The 13,994-nt window shown below is 33.8% G+C and overlaps 1 protein-coding gene across 1 annotated transcript; it reads left to right on the top strand.

Moving 5' to 3' along the window:
- The first annotated feature begins 42 nt into the window (after window positions 1-42).
- Window positions 43-12,229, top strand: slc7a3b (solute carrier family 7 member 3b). Its single transcript, XM_051127856.1, is given in 14 exon segments — window positions 43-78; window positions 80-120; window positions 122-157; window positions 3,306-3,715; window positions 4,000-4,161; window positions 4,364-4,535; window positions 5,940-6,058; window positions 6,141-6,363; window positions 6,567-6,706; window positions 6,808-6,910; window positions 8,136-8,368; window positions 8,502-8,668; window positions 8,761-8,869; window positions 9,749-12,229. Coding segments are annotated over 14 exon segments (2,097 nt in total). The 3' UTR covers window positions 9,895-12,229.
- Window positions 12,230-13,994: the final 1,765 nt, after the last annotated feature.

Raw genomic sequence — 13,994 nt, 5'->3', positions numbered from 1 at the left:
GAAAACGCCTTAAAAGGATTTCCGGAAGAGTGTTAATATCGCATGTCCTGTTCTGCTACTCATTTTTCTAGACTGCTCACTTACACGCCGCGCATCGTCCGTCTGCCTGTCCGTCTGTGTGAGCCGCTGGATTTTCATTACATCGTCTCAACAGAGGGTAACTACCTTTCAACGATTACCTTTATGATTCTCCATTCTTAATCTAAAAAAAATGAGACGTGTCGTTTATTCGTTAACTAAACCAGCTGAATGAGGTTTTCTATCGTAAGCGGAAATCCCATATGTTTATCATTATTACGTTCATCCTCGTGGTAGAAATGGCGCGCGTTCATGTATCTTTAGATTTTAAATGCTACTTTGTTACTGTTGTTTATTTACTGAGAATGTATATAATTAATTTACATAAACTCGGATTGTTTTAAATGTGAGGATGACATTAGCAAAACGTATTATAACTATGCCATAATACTGAAATATGTTTTATGTGCATTTTTGTAAATTACGTTTTATTTATTATTATTATTATTAAATTTTTTTTTTTTTTCAAATTTCGAACAGTTTTATTTTAATGAATGTGGTTTAAATATAAGCAGAGTTCGATCTGTGTTTATAATGAGTTTAAAAGACTGAACACAGTAGATACATGGGAATATAGTTCAATGCCTGTTGCATGATGACACATGTTGTGTCTCTCAAAAACATCAGCACCCTGTTGAAAATACCAGCATATGCTGGTTTTAGCTTGTTTATGCTGGTCCAGGACCAGCAAAGAGCCAGCATAAACCAGGATCCCAGCATCAAAACCTACCTAACCAGCATATGCTGTTTTTTTTCAACAGGGTTTCATTAATGGGCTACTGAAAGACACTAAGCTGCTAAGCTGTGTTTGTAAATACAGCTGTAAATGCAGGTGTGTTTCTCTCAAAGCAGAGTTTTCATTTTCAATGCCTTATGCAATGATAGACACTTGACCTGTGAATTGACAACGTCCATCTAGCTTGTTGCTTGCAATTTTTTTTTTTTTTTTTTTTTTGTTTAACTGTTCAGGAATGTCTAGGGCTTGGACCAGCTATTTCCTTAACAGGAAGTGTTATTAAATATAAAATGTTCAAGTCTGATATACTGGAACATAATGAAAAACATATCCTCTAAGAATGTTTATTCAGGCATATCAGTGTCTGTGGCAAATGCTTTAACAAATTTTATTGAGAATTATTAGTAGTTTACAATAACATTCCACTGTTTAACAATTTCAGTGTACTAGATTTAGAACTTTTGTTCTAAAGTTTATAATTTTTTTTTTTTTTTTTTTAATGCTGGAAGTCTTACATAGTACTCTAAGGAAGTAGATGATTTCCGTGTAGTGACAGAGTTATGCAGAAGGAGCGGTCCTTTTCTGAGCAGCGGCCTTGTTTCATTATGTACGAGGATATGCTTTGAACTAAGAATGCGGTAAAAAATTGTTACAGGTCTGTGTTTCTCGGTTAGCGAGTCATGTATGCAGGTGCAGGTTTCCTTCTAGTGTGATCTAGACGGAATCTGATCAAACATGTATGACTACTCAAGCTGCTGGATGGAAACCACACAAGAAACCCTTTCCTGCATGTGCTCCACTTCTGAAAAGTGCACAGGGTTTCAGAGTACTACTGTTTAACATCAGCCATTAATATGTGTTATGTAAACTCTGTATTCACAGAGCACGTCTGACCTTTTTTTAAATATTCAAATCCTCTGTAGACTTTCTTGTTAAATGTCTGCTAGTTTGTTTTCGTTGACCTCAGATGTACTGCTTCTCCCATTTCAACCGGTCTGCTCTTTTCTTCGAGCCAATAAACTGTGATGAATCGGTTTAGTCTTGCCTGAAAATTGTTTCCATCCACGCCACTGTCAGCGCTTTTTATCTGGGCTTTGGAGCTGTTGTACTTTGAGTTATGACTCAGTAATGAAAGGGCAAACATTTTTGATATTAATCTTATTATTTTCCTGATGGATTGAACTGCCCTGTGGTCAGATGAGGTGTTCGTTAAGTGCTTAATGATTGCTCTGTCTGTTTTGCGGGTGTGGTGGATAACAGCCTCCCTTTTACATGCCCTTTACGTGAAATGACTTGTATAAAGAGCTTTTCATACCAAGAATGATAATTATAGAGTTTTATTAATCCTTCTATACCACATCTTCAGAGTCAGATTTTTTTATTTTTTTTGCAGATGATGAGCATTAAATATATTGACATTCACCAGACAGAATCCAATTAGCTCTAGCATTTAAAGCCCCATGTTTAAAGAAAACATCTTGTGTTGTTGTGAATGTTAATATAGTTAACACTGTCACTAATGATTGTTTTGATAATTGAGTAATTAGTCAATTGTTCTGACGATTAATCAAGTAATTATAATTATAATACATTTACAGCTTCTGTCACCAAGACAAATTCCTTGTGTGTGTAAGCACACTTGGCAATAAAGCTCATTCTTATTCAGATTTTTGGAGGTAATAAAAATAGACCTTAGCAAACATTAACCATTTATAATACCAATGAAGCAATTATAATTAGTTCAAAAGTATCAAAACCAAATATTCATATGGGTTTATTGAGCAAAACTGTGAAAATACATAATTTATTATAAACAATAGGATTGGATTGTTGGATTCTGGTCTGTGGATTGCGCCACTTCCGGTATTTTGCCAGTTACTCAACAAAGTTCTTATTTTTATTTTTTTAAATCTAGTACTCGACTTGAATTGAGGAATCGTGTCAGCCCTAGTTATCATTATAGATATTTTGCTGATTATTGCTGCCGAATTATTGTCATGTTTTAAGTTGTACTAATTGGCAGGAATGGGAAAAATTTGGAGTACTACAGAGAACCAAAGGTTATAAGAAATTAAGGAAAAGAGTGCAAAAACAAAAGGCATTTGTGGTTGGCCAAACTGAACCATGATTTCCAGGGTGAGAATCTTGACAACATTTGTGTTTGTTCTAATAATTCTCAGTCCGGTAGGTGAAATATTCAGCTAATATCTTAATTAACACTGCTCGTTCGTATCTTTCCAACCTATTAACTTTAGTTTGTGAAAATATTGCACCCTTTCAGATTACTAAGTTATTCTCTATATGATTTAGCAGCTTCCACATGTTTTCCCGTGGTTTAGACGGCATAAATTAGCAAAACAACATATTCAGTTGTACGTTAACCATTAACTTTAGGTTTGTTTTTTGTAAAATCAGGTCACTTATTTTATGACCCAATTAGCAAACAATGCATTATTTTCTCACAGAAAGATTTGTTTCTCTTCTCCTCTAGTGCCTTCAGCTTTATCCCAGTCTCGTCAACGTTATCGATCATGGCTAAGAATACACTGGCATCCTTTGGGAAGATGCTGCTGAGGCGACGCGTGCTGGACACCTCTCAGGACGAAACCCGCTTCGCTCGCTGCCTCACCACTCTTGACCTCATAGCCCTCGGCGTGGGGGCGACGCTGGGTGCAGGTGTCTACGTCCTGGCTGGGGAAGTGGCCCGAGAGAAGGCTGGACCTGCCATCGTGCTTTCTTTCCTCATCGCGGCCTTGTCTTCTGTCCTCGCTGGTTTGTGCTACGCCGAATTTGGTGCACGTGTCCCCAAGACAGGATCCGCTTATCTGTACAGCTACGTGACTGTGGGTGAAATATGGGCTTTCATCACGGGATGGAACCTCATTCTGTCATACGTGATTGGTGAGCGTGTAGACTTTACAAACTAGTTTAATAATGTGAAATTAATTTGGAAAAGCATTTTCCTTTTTGAATCCAAATGTACTAATTAAGCATCAGCTCCCATGAGTTAATTCAGAATGCGAACCCCTTAGGATTAGGAATGAGCTGAAGTAGTTTTGAAACTGTATTAAGTGTTTACTCCTCTATACCAAAGGGCCCTAGAGCGGCTGCTTAAGTTTAATGTAACAAATGGACGCTCTGAAGTCTTTTGCATCTACTCATATATCCTTCTCTCTGTTTTACAGGCACAGCCAGTGTGGCTCGGGCTTGGAGCTCAACGTTTGACAATCTAGTGAACAAAACAATCTCTGATTTTTTCACTGATTCCATGTCATTTCCAGACACTGGAAAAGTGTTATCGCAGTATCCAGATGTGTTTGCTTTCATCCTGGTCATGTTGCTCACTGGTGAGAACCTTTTTATCTCTCTTAAGAATTTTAAGGATGACTCTTGACTTTTTTGTTAGTGTGTTTCTGGAACTAAAGCAAGGGTCCGCTTTACCAATACACCCATTAGTCATAGCACTGTTACTCACACTTTCTTTTCACCATTGCCATGCAAAAGACCATAACGGTGTGAATTTGCTACCTCTCACTTCCCACGCTACAGGATTATTGGCATTTGGAGTGAGTGAGTCTGCACTTGTCAACAAGATCTTCACAGGAATCAACTTGGTGGTTCTGACATTTGTCATTATTTCGGGCTTTGTGAAAGGCAACACTGCCAACTGGAACCTCAGTCTGGAGGACTACATTAACAGCACGCACAACTACGATGCAGAGTAAGTCACAATGTCTTAACTTTTAGATGTAGGGATAATAATAGAAATTAAGAAGATGAATTTAGAGCATAAGTGAAACACAGTCACTTGGTTCAGTAGCATATTTACTGATTACATATATTAGTAGCATTAAAAAGAAGCTACATAAAAGTAAAATTCAACTCTGCCATATTTACATATATTTTAAAGATATACTAAACAGATAAGATTAAATGAATAAATAAGGTGAAAATGTGAAATAATACATAAAATTAATAATAAATAAATAAAAAAAAATCATACAAATTTAAAAATCATAAAATGAATTAAAAATATTAAAAGATATGTACACACCACACATATATGTATATATGAATGTATTTTCATTGTAAATTTGAGGTTTGAAATTTGTTTCACATTTTATGAAAATTATTAGATAAGATGAAAAATGTCAAGTTAAAAAAAAAATGAAAATTAAACATTTTAAAAATCATTATATAAAATGAAAAATATAAAAAATATGTACACACTTATATGTATATATGAATGTTTATTCATTATAAATATGAAGTTTGAAAACTAAAATTAAAAATTAAAATTAATACATAATGTAAAAAAATGACTGAATGAATGAAAATGTAGTAAATAAGATGAAAAACAACAATTTAAAAAAAATGAAAATTGAACATTTTAAAAATCATAAAATAAAATGAAAAAATTATTTTCACATCTTAGGAAAATTAATAAATAAGATGAAAATAATGAAAACATCAAAGTCTTGAAATAAAATACATTATTTTCAACTTATAAATAAGTTGAAAAATGACTATAAAAATAATGAAAATTAAATATTTAAAAAAAAAACATGAAATAAAATTACAAATATAAAAAATATGTACACACTTATCTGTATATATGAATTTATATTCATTGTATATATTAAGTTTGAAAGTACAGCTTAGGAAAGTTAAGATGAAAATGACAATTTTAAAAATAATGAAAATAAAAATGCTAAAAATCATGAAATGTATTTTTAAAAATATGTACACACATGTACACATATATGAATGTATAATTGTAAATAAGAGGTTGGAAAACTCACATCTTAGGGAAATTAATAAATAAGATGAAAAATTACTATTTAAAATACTAATAAAATATTGAAAAATATACATTTGAAAAGTCATGAAATAAAATATATTAATGTATTTTCATTGTAAATTGAGTGTGAAACCTCTAAAAAATATGATATAATTTATAAATAAGATTAAAAATGACAATTAAAAAAAATGACAATTAGAAGTTTTAAAAATCATGAAATTAAATAAACATTTAAAAGATATGTACACACCCACACACATATTTGTATATATGAATGTATATTCATTATAAATCTGAAGTTTGAAAAACACTTTTACATTTTAGGAAAATTGAAAAAGAATTCGGCTCAGGTGGCTTTGCACCGTTTGGCTTGAGTGGAATCCTAACTGGCGCTGCTACTTGCTTCTATGCATTTGTCGGTTTTGACTGCATCGCGACCACAAGTAAGTTCAGAAAAACATTCCGTCAAAACCAGAATGTCCTATTTTTGAAACCCAACTCACCTCAGCTCTATTGATGTCATAGGTGAGGAGGCCAAAAACCCCATGCGTTCCATTCCGATCGGCATAGTGGCCTCTTTGCTCATCTGCTTTTTTGCCTACTTCGGAGTGTCAGCAGCGCTTACGCTCATGATGCCCTATTACAAGCTGGATGTCCAAAGTCCACTTCCAGAGGCCTTCCAATATGTCCACTGGGACCCTGCTCGATATATTGTGGCCGTGGGGTCTCTGTGTGCTCTTTCCACCAGGTACATTTACTGACATTGACTTAAAGTTATTTAAGTATTATTGCAGTATTATTTTGTTGTCATGTTTTATATATATAACAACAAAAATATAAGTATACAATGTATATAAGTTTTACTTTAAGTTAAACTAAATGAAAATGAGACATGTTGCTTTAGAAAGTCAACATGTAATGACTTTTTTTTTTTTTTTTTTTGTTCTTCAGCTTGTTGGGCTCCATGTTCCCTATGCCTCGTGTGATTTATGCCATGGCTGAGGACGGTCTGCTCTTTCGCTCCCTCTCCCGCATGCACAAGAAAACTAAGACACCTTTGCTGGCCACCCTTGTGTCTGGCATCGTAGCAGGTAAGACTATATTCGTATTCATCTAATGACTGTCAGTGGATGATGTAACTGTCTTAATAACTGTGACTAACTCTAGAATCTCGTTAATTCCCTTCCTGTAGCTCTGATGGCCTTCCTGTTTGATCTCGCCGCATTAGTGGACTTGATGTCAATTGGGACCCTGCTGGCGTACACTCTAGTTGCTGTGTGTGTACTCATTCTCCGGTGAGTATATACACACATGCTTACATTCAAAAATCTGGGTATTTTGGAAAGAAATTAATACTTTTATTCAGCAATAAATTTACCAAAAGTGACAGTAAAGACATTTATAATGTTACAGAATGTTTCTATTTCAAATAAATGCTGTTTTTTGAACATTCTGTTCATCAAAGAATCCTAAATGTATCACAATTCAGCATATTAAAATGATTTCTGAAGGATCATGTGACACTGAAGACTGGAGCAATGATGCTGTAAATTCAGCTTTGCATCATAGAAATAACTTAGATTTTAATGTATACTAAATGTTTATATTATATTTATATATACACACTACCAGTCAAAAGTACAGTAAGATTTGTAATGTTTTTAAAGTTTCTTCTGCTCACCAAGCCTGCATTTATTTGATCTGAAGTACAGCAAAAACAGTAAAATTTTGAAATATTTTTACTATTTAAAATAACTGCTATCTATTTGAATATATTTTAAAATGCAATTTATTTCTGTGATTTCAAAGCTGAATTTTTAGCATCATTACTCCAATCACATGATCCTTCAGAAATCATTCTAATATTCTGACTTACTGCTCAAAATCATTTATTATTATTGTTATGTTGAAAACAGCTGATTAGAATTTTTTTTTTTTTTGTTTTTTTTTGACTAATAGAAAGTTCAGAAGAACAGCATTTATCTCAAATGGAAACCTTTATCCTCAAACCAATTTAATGCATTCTTACTAAATAAAATTATTTTTTATAATTTCTCCCCCAGTATATATACTGACTCAACTGTTTTAAATATTGATAATAATGATAATAATAAATGTTTCTTGAACAGTGAATCAGCATATTAGAATGATTTCTGATGGATTATGTGACGCTGAAGACTGGAGTAATGATGCTGAAAATTTGGCTTTGATCACAGGAATAAATTACATTTTAAAATATATTCAAATAGAAAGCAGTTATTTTAAACAGTAAAAATATTTTACAATATTACTGCTGTTGCTGTATTTTGGATCAAAAAAATGCAGGCTTGGTGTGCAGAAGAGACTAAAAACATTAAAAATCTTACTGTTCAAAAACTTTTGACTGGTAGTGTATATTTGATCAAATAAATGCAGCCTTGGTCAGCATATGACATTTCTTTCAAAAACATTTTTAAGAAAACCCTGGAATTTCACATTTCTTTAAAATCAGTTTAATTAATTTTTTTTTTTCATCTACAGGTACCAGCCAGGCAGTCTTTGCTCCAATGGTGCGATTGAGAAATCACTGGAACTACAGAGGCTGGAGGCTAAAGGAGGCATGATAGATATAGATAGTGGGGATGAGTACAGCCAGGAGCTGGAGACAACACCCCTTAAGGAGAGGTTTTCCATCAGAATGCTCGTGCAGCCCATCTGTGACGTACCCACCAAGATTTCAGGCATCATTGTTTACTCTGCAACTGGCACCATATGTAAGCATTTCCATTCAGTTCCTTTTTTGCTGCAACATGTATTTATGATGTGGAGCTTAAGAAAGTGTAAAATAATTATGTCAGTGTTCATGTGGTGAACAGACAGTTAACATCCTTCTCTTTTTCTGTTTAGCTGTGCTGTTCACGCTGCTGTGTGTGGTGTTGGCACTGTACGGGAACAAGGTGGGGATGGGCGACCCTCTTTGCATCACTTTGGTGGTTCTCCTGTCTGTTCTGTCTTCTGTATGCATCTTCATCATCTGGCGACAGCCCCAGAGTAAAGAAGTTCTCACTTTCAAGGTACAGACTTCATTTTCAAAGCTTGTGCTTTGTTAAATTGAGATTGTCAAATCTAAAGGTGGTTATAATAATCTTCTCTCTATATTTTGTAGGTGCCTTTGCTTCCCATTCTGCCATTGGTCAGTATCTTTGTGAATATTTACCTCATGATGCAGTTGGATGGACCTACATGGATTCGTTTCGCAGTCTGGATGGTTATCGGTGAGTTATAGCACATGAAATCATTGACGTAACTATGTGTTAAAAATACACTACCAAAAGTTTGGATCAGTAATGAGTTCAGGGATTCATTAAATTGTTTAAATGTGAGAGTAAATGCATTTATAGCATCACAAAAGATTTCTTTTTCAAATAGGTGCCATTCTTTTGACATTTTTATTCATTAATTATAATAATATAATGATTTCTGAAGGATCATGTGGCGCTGAAGACTAGAGTAATGATGCTGAAAATTCAGCATTGCATCACAGAAATAAATTACATTTTAAAATATTTTCACATAGAAAACAGCTATTTTAAATTGTTATAATATCATTGTATTTTTGATCAGTTTTGGTGAGGATAAGAGACTTCAAAAGCATAAAAAAAATCATACCATTTAATTATCATACCAAATTATCGATTTTTCTTTTATCCCAAAAATCATTAGGATATTAAGTGAAGATCATGTTCCATGAAGATATTTTGTACGTTTCCTACCGGAAATACATCAAAACTTATATCAAAATATATAAAAAAAAAAACATATCAAATTTTTGATTAGTAATATGCATTGCTAAGAACTTCATTTGAACAACTTTAAAGGCGATTATCTAAATATTTAGATTTTTTTGCACCTTCAGATTCCAGAAATTCAAAAAGTTGCATCTCGGCCAAATATTGTTATATTCTAACAAACCATACATCAATGGAAAGCTTATTTATTTTGCTTTCAGATGATGTAAAAATGTCAATTTTTGAAAAAATTGACCCACATGACTGGTTTTGTGGTCCAGGGTCACATTTGTGCAGCAGTGTACATGTATGCTTTTTCATAGTACTGTGCTTGAATGTTTGACTTCATATCTTTGTCTCTTTTAGGTTTTTTTATTTATTTTGCATATGGAATAAGGCATAGCTCTGAGGGTAAAAACAACTCCCCAGAAAAATGTGAGCCCATCCTTCAAGCAAAGAAACCAATCTACCTAACTGAAGATGACAGTGAACAAGAAAGGACCACACCTTAGGAACAGCAGGATTGGTATGGCAGCAACGTTACAACCGGTTTTGTAAAATGCTGCACTTTCACTTTGCACCTTATAATCACTCTAAAGCATCAAAAACTGACCAAAAATGGTTTCACTTAACCATTTAAACTAAACTGCGTTTCTTGCTAATTGTTTACCTTGTGTCAGTGTATGATGGTACTGTAACAGTGTTACTTATGTACGCCTAGGCTTCCTTATGAAAAGAATTCAGTCTAGTCCTACATGTACTTTGTATGCACATGTTATTTCGTGTTACCGGATGAAAGATTAGGCATAACTATACGCTTGAAAAAATGTTTATGAACAGGGTGTCTGCCTGTGGTTGGTCATTTAGGGTGACTCCTTTCTGTCACAATGAATAGGAATATGTTATTCAAAGGCTTTGTTTAGACAGGCAGTAAAAATCTCATTGGGTGTATCCGTAACCACCTTCATGTCCATATTTACTCATATAGCACAGTATGTCACATTCATTATGTAGTAAATGTGACTGATTGCACAATGATGTTCTCTCATGTGCCTCATGAGTTCACCACTGCAGTAAGAGGTCAAGGTAGACCTGAACAAAGGCAATTTATGCTTTTCTCTCCTGTCTTTCCACCCTGACAGGTCTCTTTCCATTTCAATACTGTAGTATCCAGAGTAGGTATTGACAAGCCTCTAACTGTAGACAAAATGAAAACTGTGAGCAGTCAGAAAATTCACATTTAAAGATCAAATTAGATTTGTGAGCGGTGTGAACAAATCCAATATACAGTATTTTTATCAGAACAGAGAGATTGTGAAATAACATGCATTATTATTGTTTTGAACTCAAAACGTCCTTAAGTACTTCATTTTATAAACTTGATATGATTGGAAAAAGTGATACGTGAAAAATATTTTAAAAGCGACCTTGGATTTTGTCAGTAGTTTTCTATTTGTTCTATTTTGTATATGTTCTTGTATATTTTTGTAAATTTATTGATGTATTTATGTATAAGCGGAAAGAAAATGTATTTATTGTTGATGTTACTGTAATATGTTTTACAGTACGTATTTTGGCTTCTTCGGTAACAACAATACATTTAAGCACAGTTGTCTCTATTGAGCTATACATATTTGTGATGTAAAAAAGGAAATGTGCTTAATAGCAAAATCAGATATCAAGTCTTTTTTTCTGGAAAAGTCTGTTTTTTAATTGCGTGACAAAATAGTAATTTTTTCAGTGCTCTAAAGTGCTCTTATTTGTCATGCAATTTTTTTGCCATTCTAGTTATCTTCTAAAGATGACACAGTTACTGTTTTCAGAATGTTTTTTTGCAAAAACATTGCTATGTAAATGCTTTTTCTTTAAGAAAAAGTAGATTTAAATATGGAGATTACAGAGCTTTGTGACTTTTTGGTGGCTTTTTCCATTTGCTGCTGGGATATGGTATATTTTATTCACACGAACGGAGTATGTATGGTCTTTACACTAAACGTTGTTTGTACAGTATATTTTTCAAAAATCATTACCATTTGCTGCGGATATTGTCTGTTTTACAATTAATGTTTACACAATGCTGCTGTGTAGTGAAACTGGAACTTGTTTCTTCCAGTTTCTTAAAATCATATCTGTTACAAAGCTGCGTTATGAGTCAGTAGTATTAACTTTGAACTGACACTGCCTTCTTCTCTTATAATACAGATACTTATGGGTGTTACTGTAGCCTACATATCCTCAGAAGTGATGGCTTTACATGGCTCATTGCTGTGGCTTGCTTTTTCCTCACTCTTTTGGAGGTATAGAGCTGTTCAGTTTCAAGTCCTAAAACCCGGGGAGAACAATTAAGGCATGCGTTTCCTATGAAATGTGTTTTTTTGATTTAGGGGTGAAATAACCAATAAGTTTCCGGGTTGGCTTACAAATTGACATTGTGACTGAACAGCTCTATTGATATGTATTGCCACTGTAATAACAGACATTACGGTTCACTGTGTTGTAAGACTAGTTTCATATTCATGTACATATTTGCTCTTTAAAGCTGAAGTGAAATTTCTGTCACTGGTGTCACCTAATGAAAATGCAAAAATAGTTACTGTTTGCAAACTTGTTTCCTGAACACTCCCAGATACTCTCACCACGAAGTCACACCATTGGTTGAGCCACATGTTTCAGGCTGAATGTTAGTTCGCCCAAAAATGAAAATTCGGTCAACTCGTAAGACCTTCATGATTTAACAGTGAAATAAATTACACACTTCAGCTTTAATGTTTCTTATGTAAATAGTCTACTTCATGTGCCTTTATTATGTACTCTGCTGTTATCAAATAAATGTATGAAGTATTGTCATTTAATTGTGCATAGCTTTCTTTTAAAATGAACAGAAAACAAGATTGTTGAACTGAGGGTCTATCTAGGGTAGGGCTGTCAAAAGATTAATCGCAAACAAAATAAAAGTTTGAGTTTGCCTAATATATGTGTGAGTAATTATTATGTATATATAAATACACACAAACTAATGTATATATTTAAGAGAAATGTTATGTAAAAAATATTTTTATTTATATATAATATAAATTCTATAAGAATTATAATAAATACATATACTTGTAAATATTTCTTAAATATATACATGAATGTGCTTGTATTTATATATACATAATAATTACACATAGTACATCAACATATATAAGCCAAACTCAAACTTCAATTTTGTATGCGATTAAAATGTTTGCCAACCCTACAAAGTAAATATTTTCAAAATATATACTATATGTGACCCTGGATCACAAAACCAGTCTTAAGCACAGGTATATTTGTAGCAATAGCCAAAAATGATCAGTTTTTCTTTTATGCCAAAAAGATAATTAGGATCATTAGGATATTAAAGGGGTTATCGGATGCTAAGTTGACTTTTTCATGTTGTTTGAACATTAATGTGTGTTGGCAGTGTATGTACAAATCTACCCTATAATGATAAAAAAATCCATGCAGCGGTTTTTAATTAATCTGTAAAAATAATATCCCCTTTTTCAAACCATTCTCAGATGCCTGTCGGTGTGGCGTCACACCCGCAGAGGCCGCTCCCACAATAGTTGATTGACATGAGCGATTTACCTCGAATCAGCTGTCACAGTCCGCCCTCTTTGTTTGGATGCTGGAGCAGGGATGTAAATTAGACAAGAATATCTCCGATTGAGCAATTGAGGTGTTGTGTTGCTGGATGTAATAATGAACATAGTGGTCGTCATTTACTCCCGACGTCTGAGCCGCTGAAGATGCAGTGGATTACGTTTGTTTGTGAAGGAAATGCACCTCATGATCTACATATATCCGTCTATGTTCGTGCGAATCATTCGTGATCCAGCTTCACTTACAGCAAAAGTGAGTATAAGGATTTTTTTATGAATCTTTGCGATCGCCTTTCCTTATAACCTGGTAGTTAGGAAGTTTAGCGGCTAATCGCGGCTACATGCGGTTAAATGTGGCTAAAGTAAACAGGCTCGTCACTCCACAGAGAGAAGGGGGGGCGGGGTGAGCAGAGCTCATTTGCATTTAAAGAAACAACCCCTTAGAATGAGATGATTTTTGCTGAGCTCATTTTCACAAGGAAAAAAGGGTGTTGTTTTACAAAACCATTAAGAATTTTTAATCAAAGTATACTAGAGACTTTTCATTAAGACCCTAAAGAATCACATCAACTTGTGGAAAATGGGCATCCGATGACCCCTTTAAGTAAAGATCATGTTCCATGAATATATTTTGTAAATTTCCTACTGTAAATATATCAAAACTTAATTTTTTATTAGTAATATGCATTGCTAAGAACTTCATCTGAACAACTTTAAAGGTGATTTTCTCAATATTTTGATTTTTTTGCATTCTCAGATTCCAGATTTCCAAATATTGTCCTATCCTAACAAACCATACATCAATGGAAAGCCTATTTAATCAGCTTTCAGATGATGTATAAATCTCAATTTCAAAAAATTGACCCTTATGACTGGTTTTGTGCTCCAGGGTCACGTGTGTGTGTGTGTGTGTGTGTGTGTATGGGCTAGTTTTGAGTAGCAATTGGGCAGGTTTGTTGTGAAAACCTGGCAACCCTAGTACT

Source organism: Labeo rohita, chromosome 14 (genome assembly GCF_022985175.1).
Source record: "Labeo rohita strain BAU-BD-2019 chromosome 14, IGBB_LRoh.1.0, whole genome shotgun sequence".
Classification (NCBI taxonomy): domain Eukaryota; kingdom Metazoa; phylum Chordata; class Actinopteri; order Cypriniformes; family Cyprinidae; genus Labeo; species Labeo rohita.
This window is presented reverse-complemented; position numbering and strand designations above follow the sequence as displayed.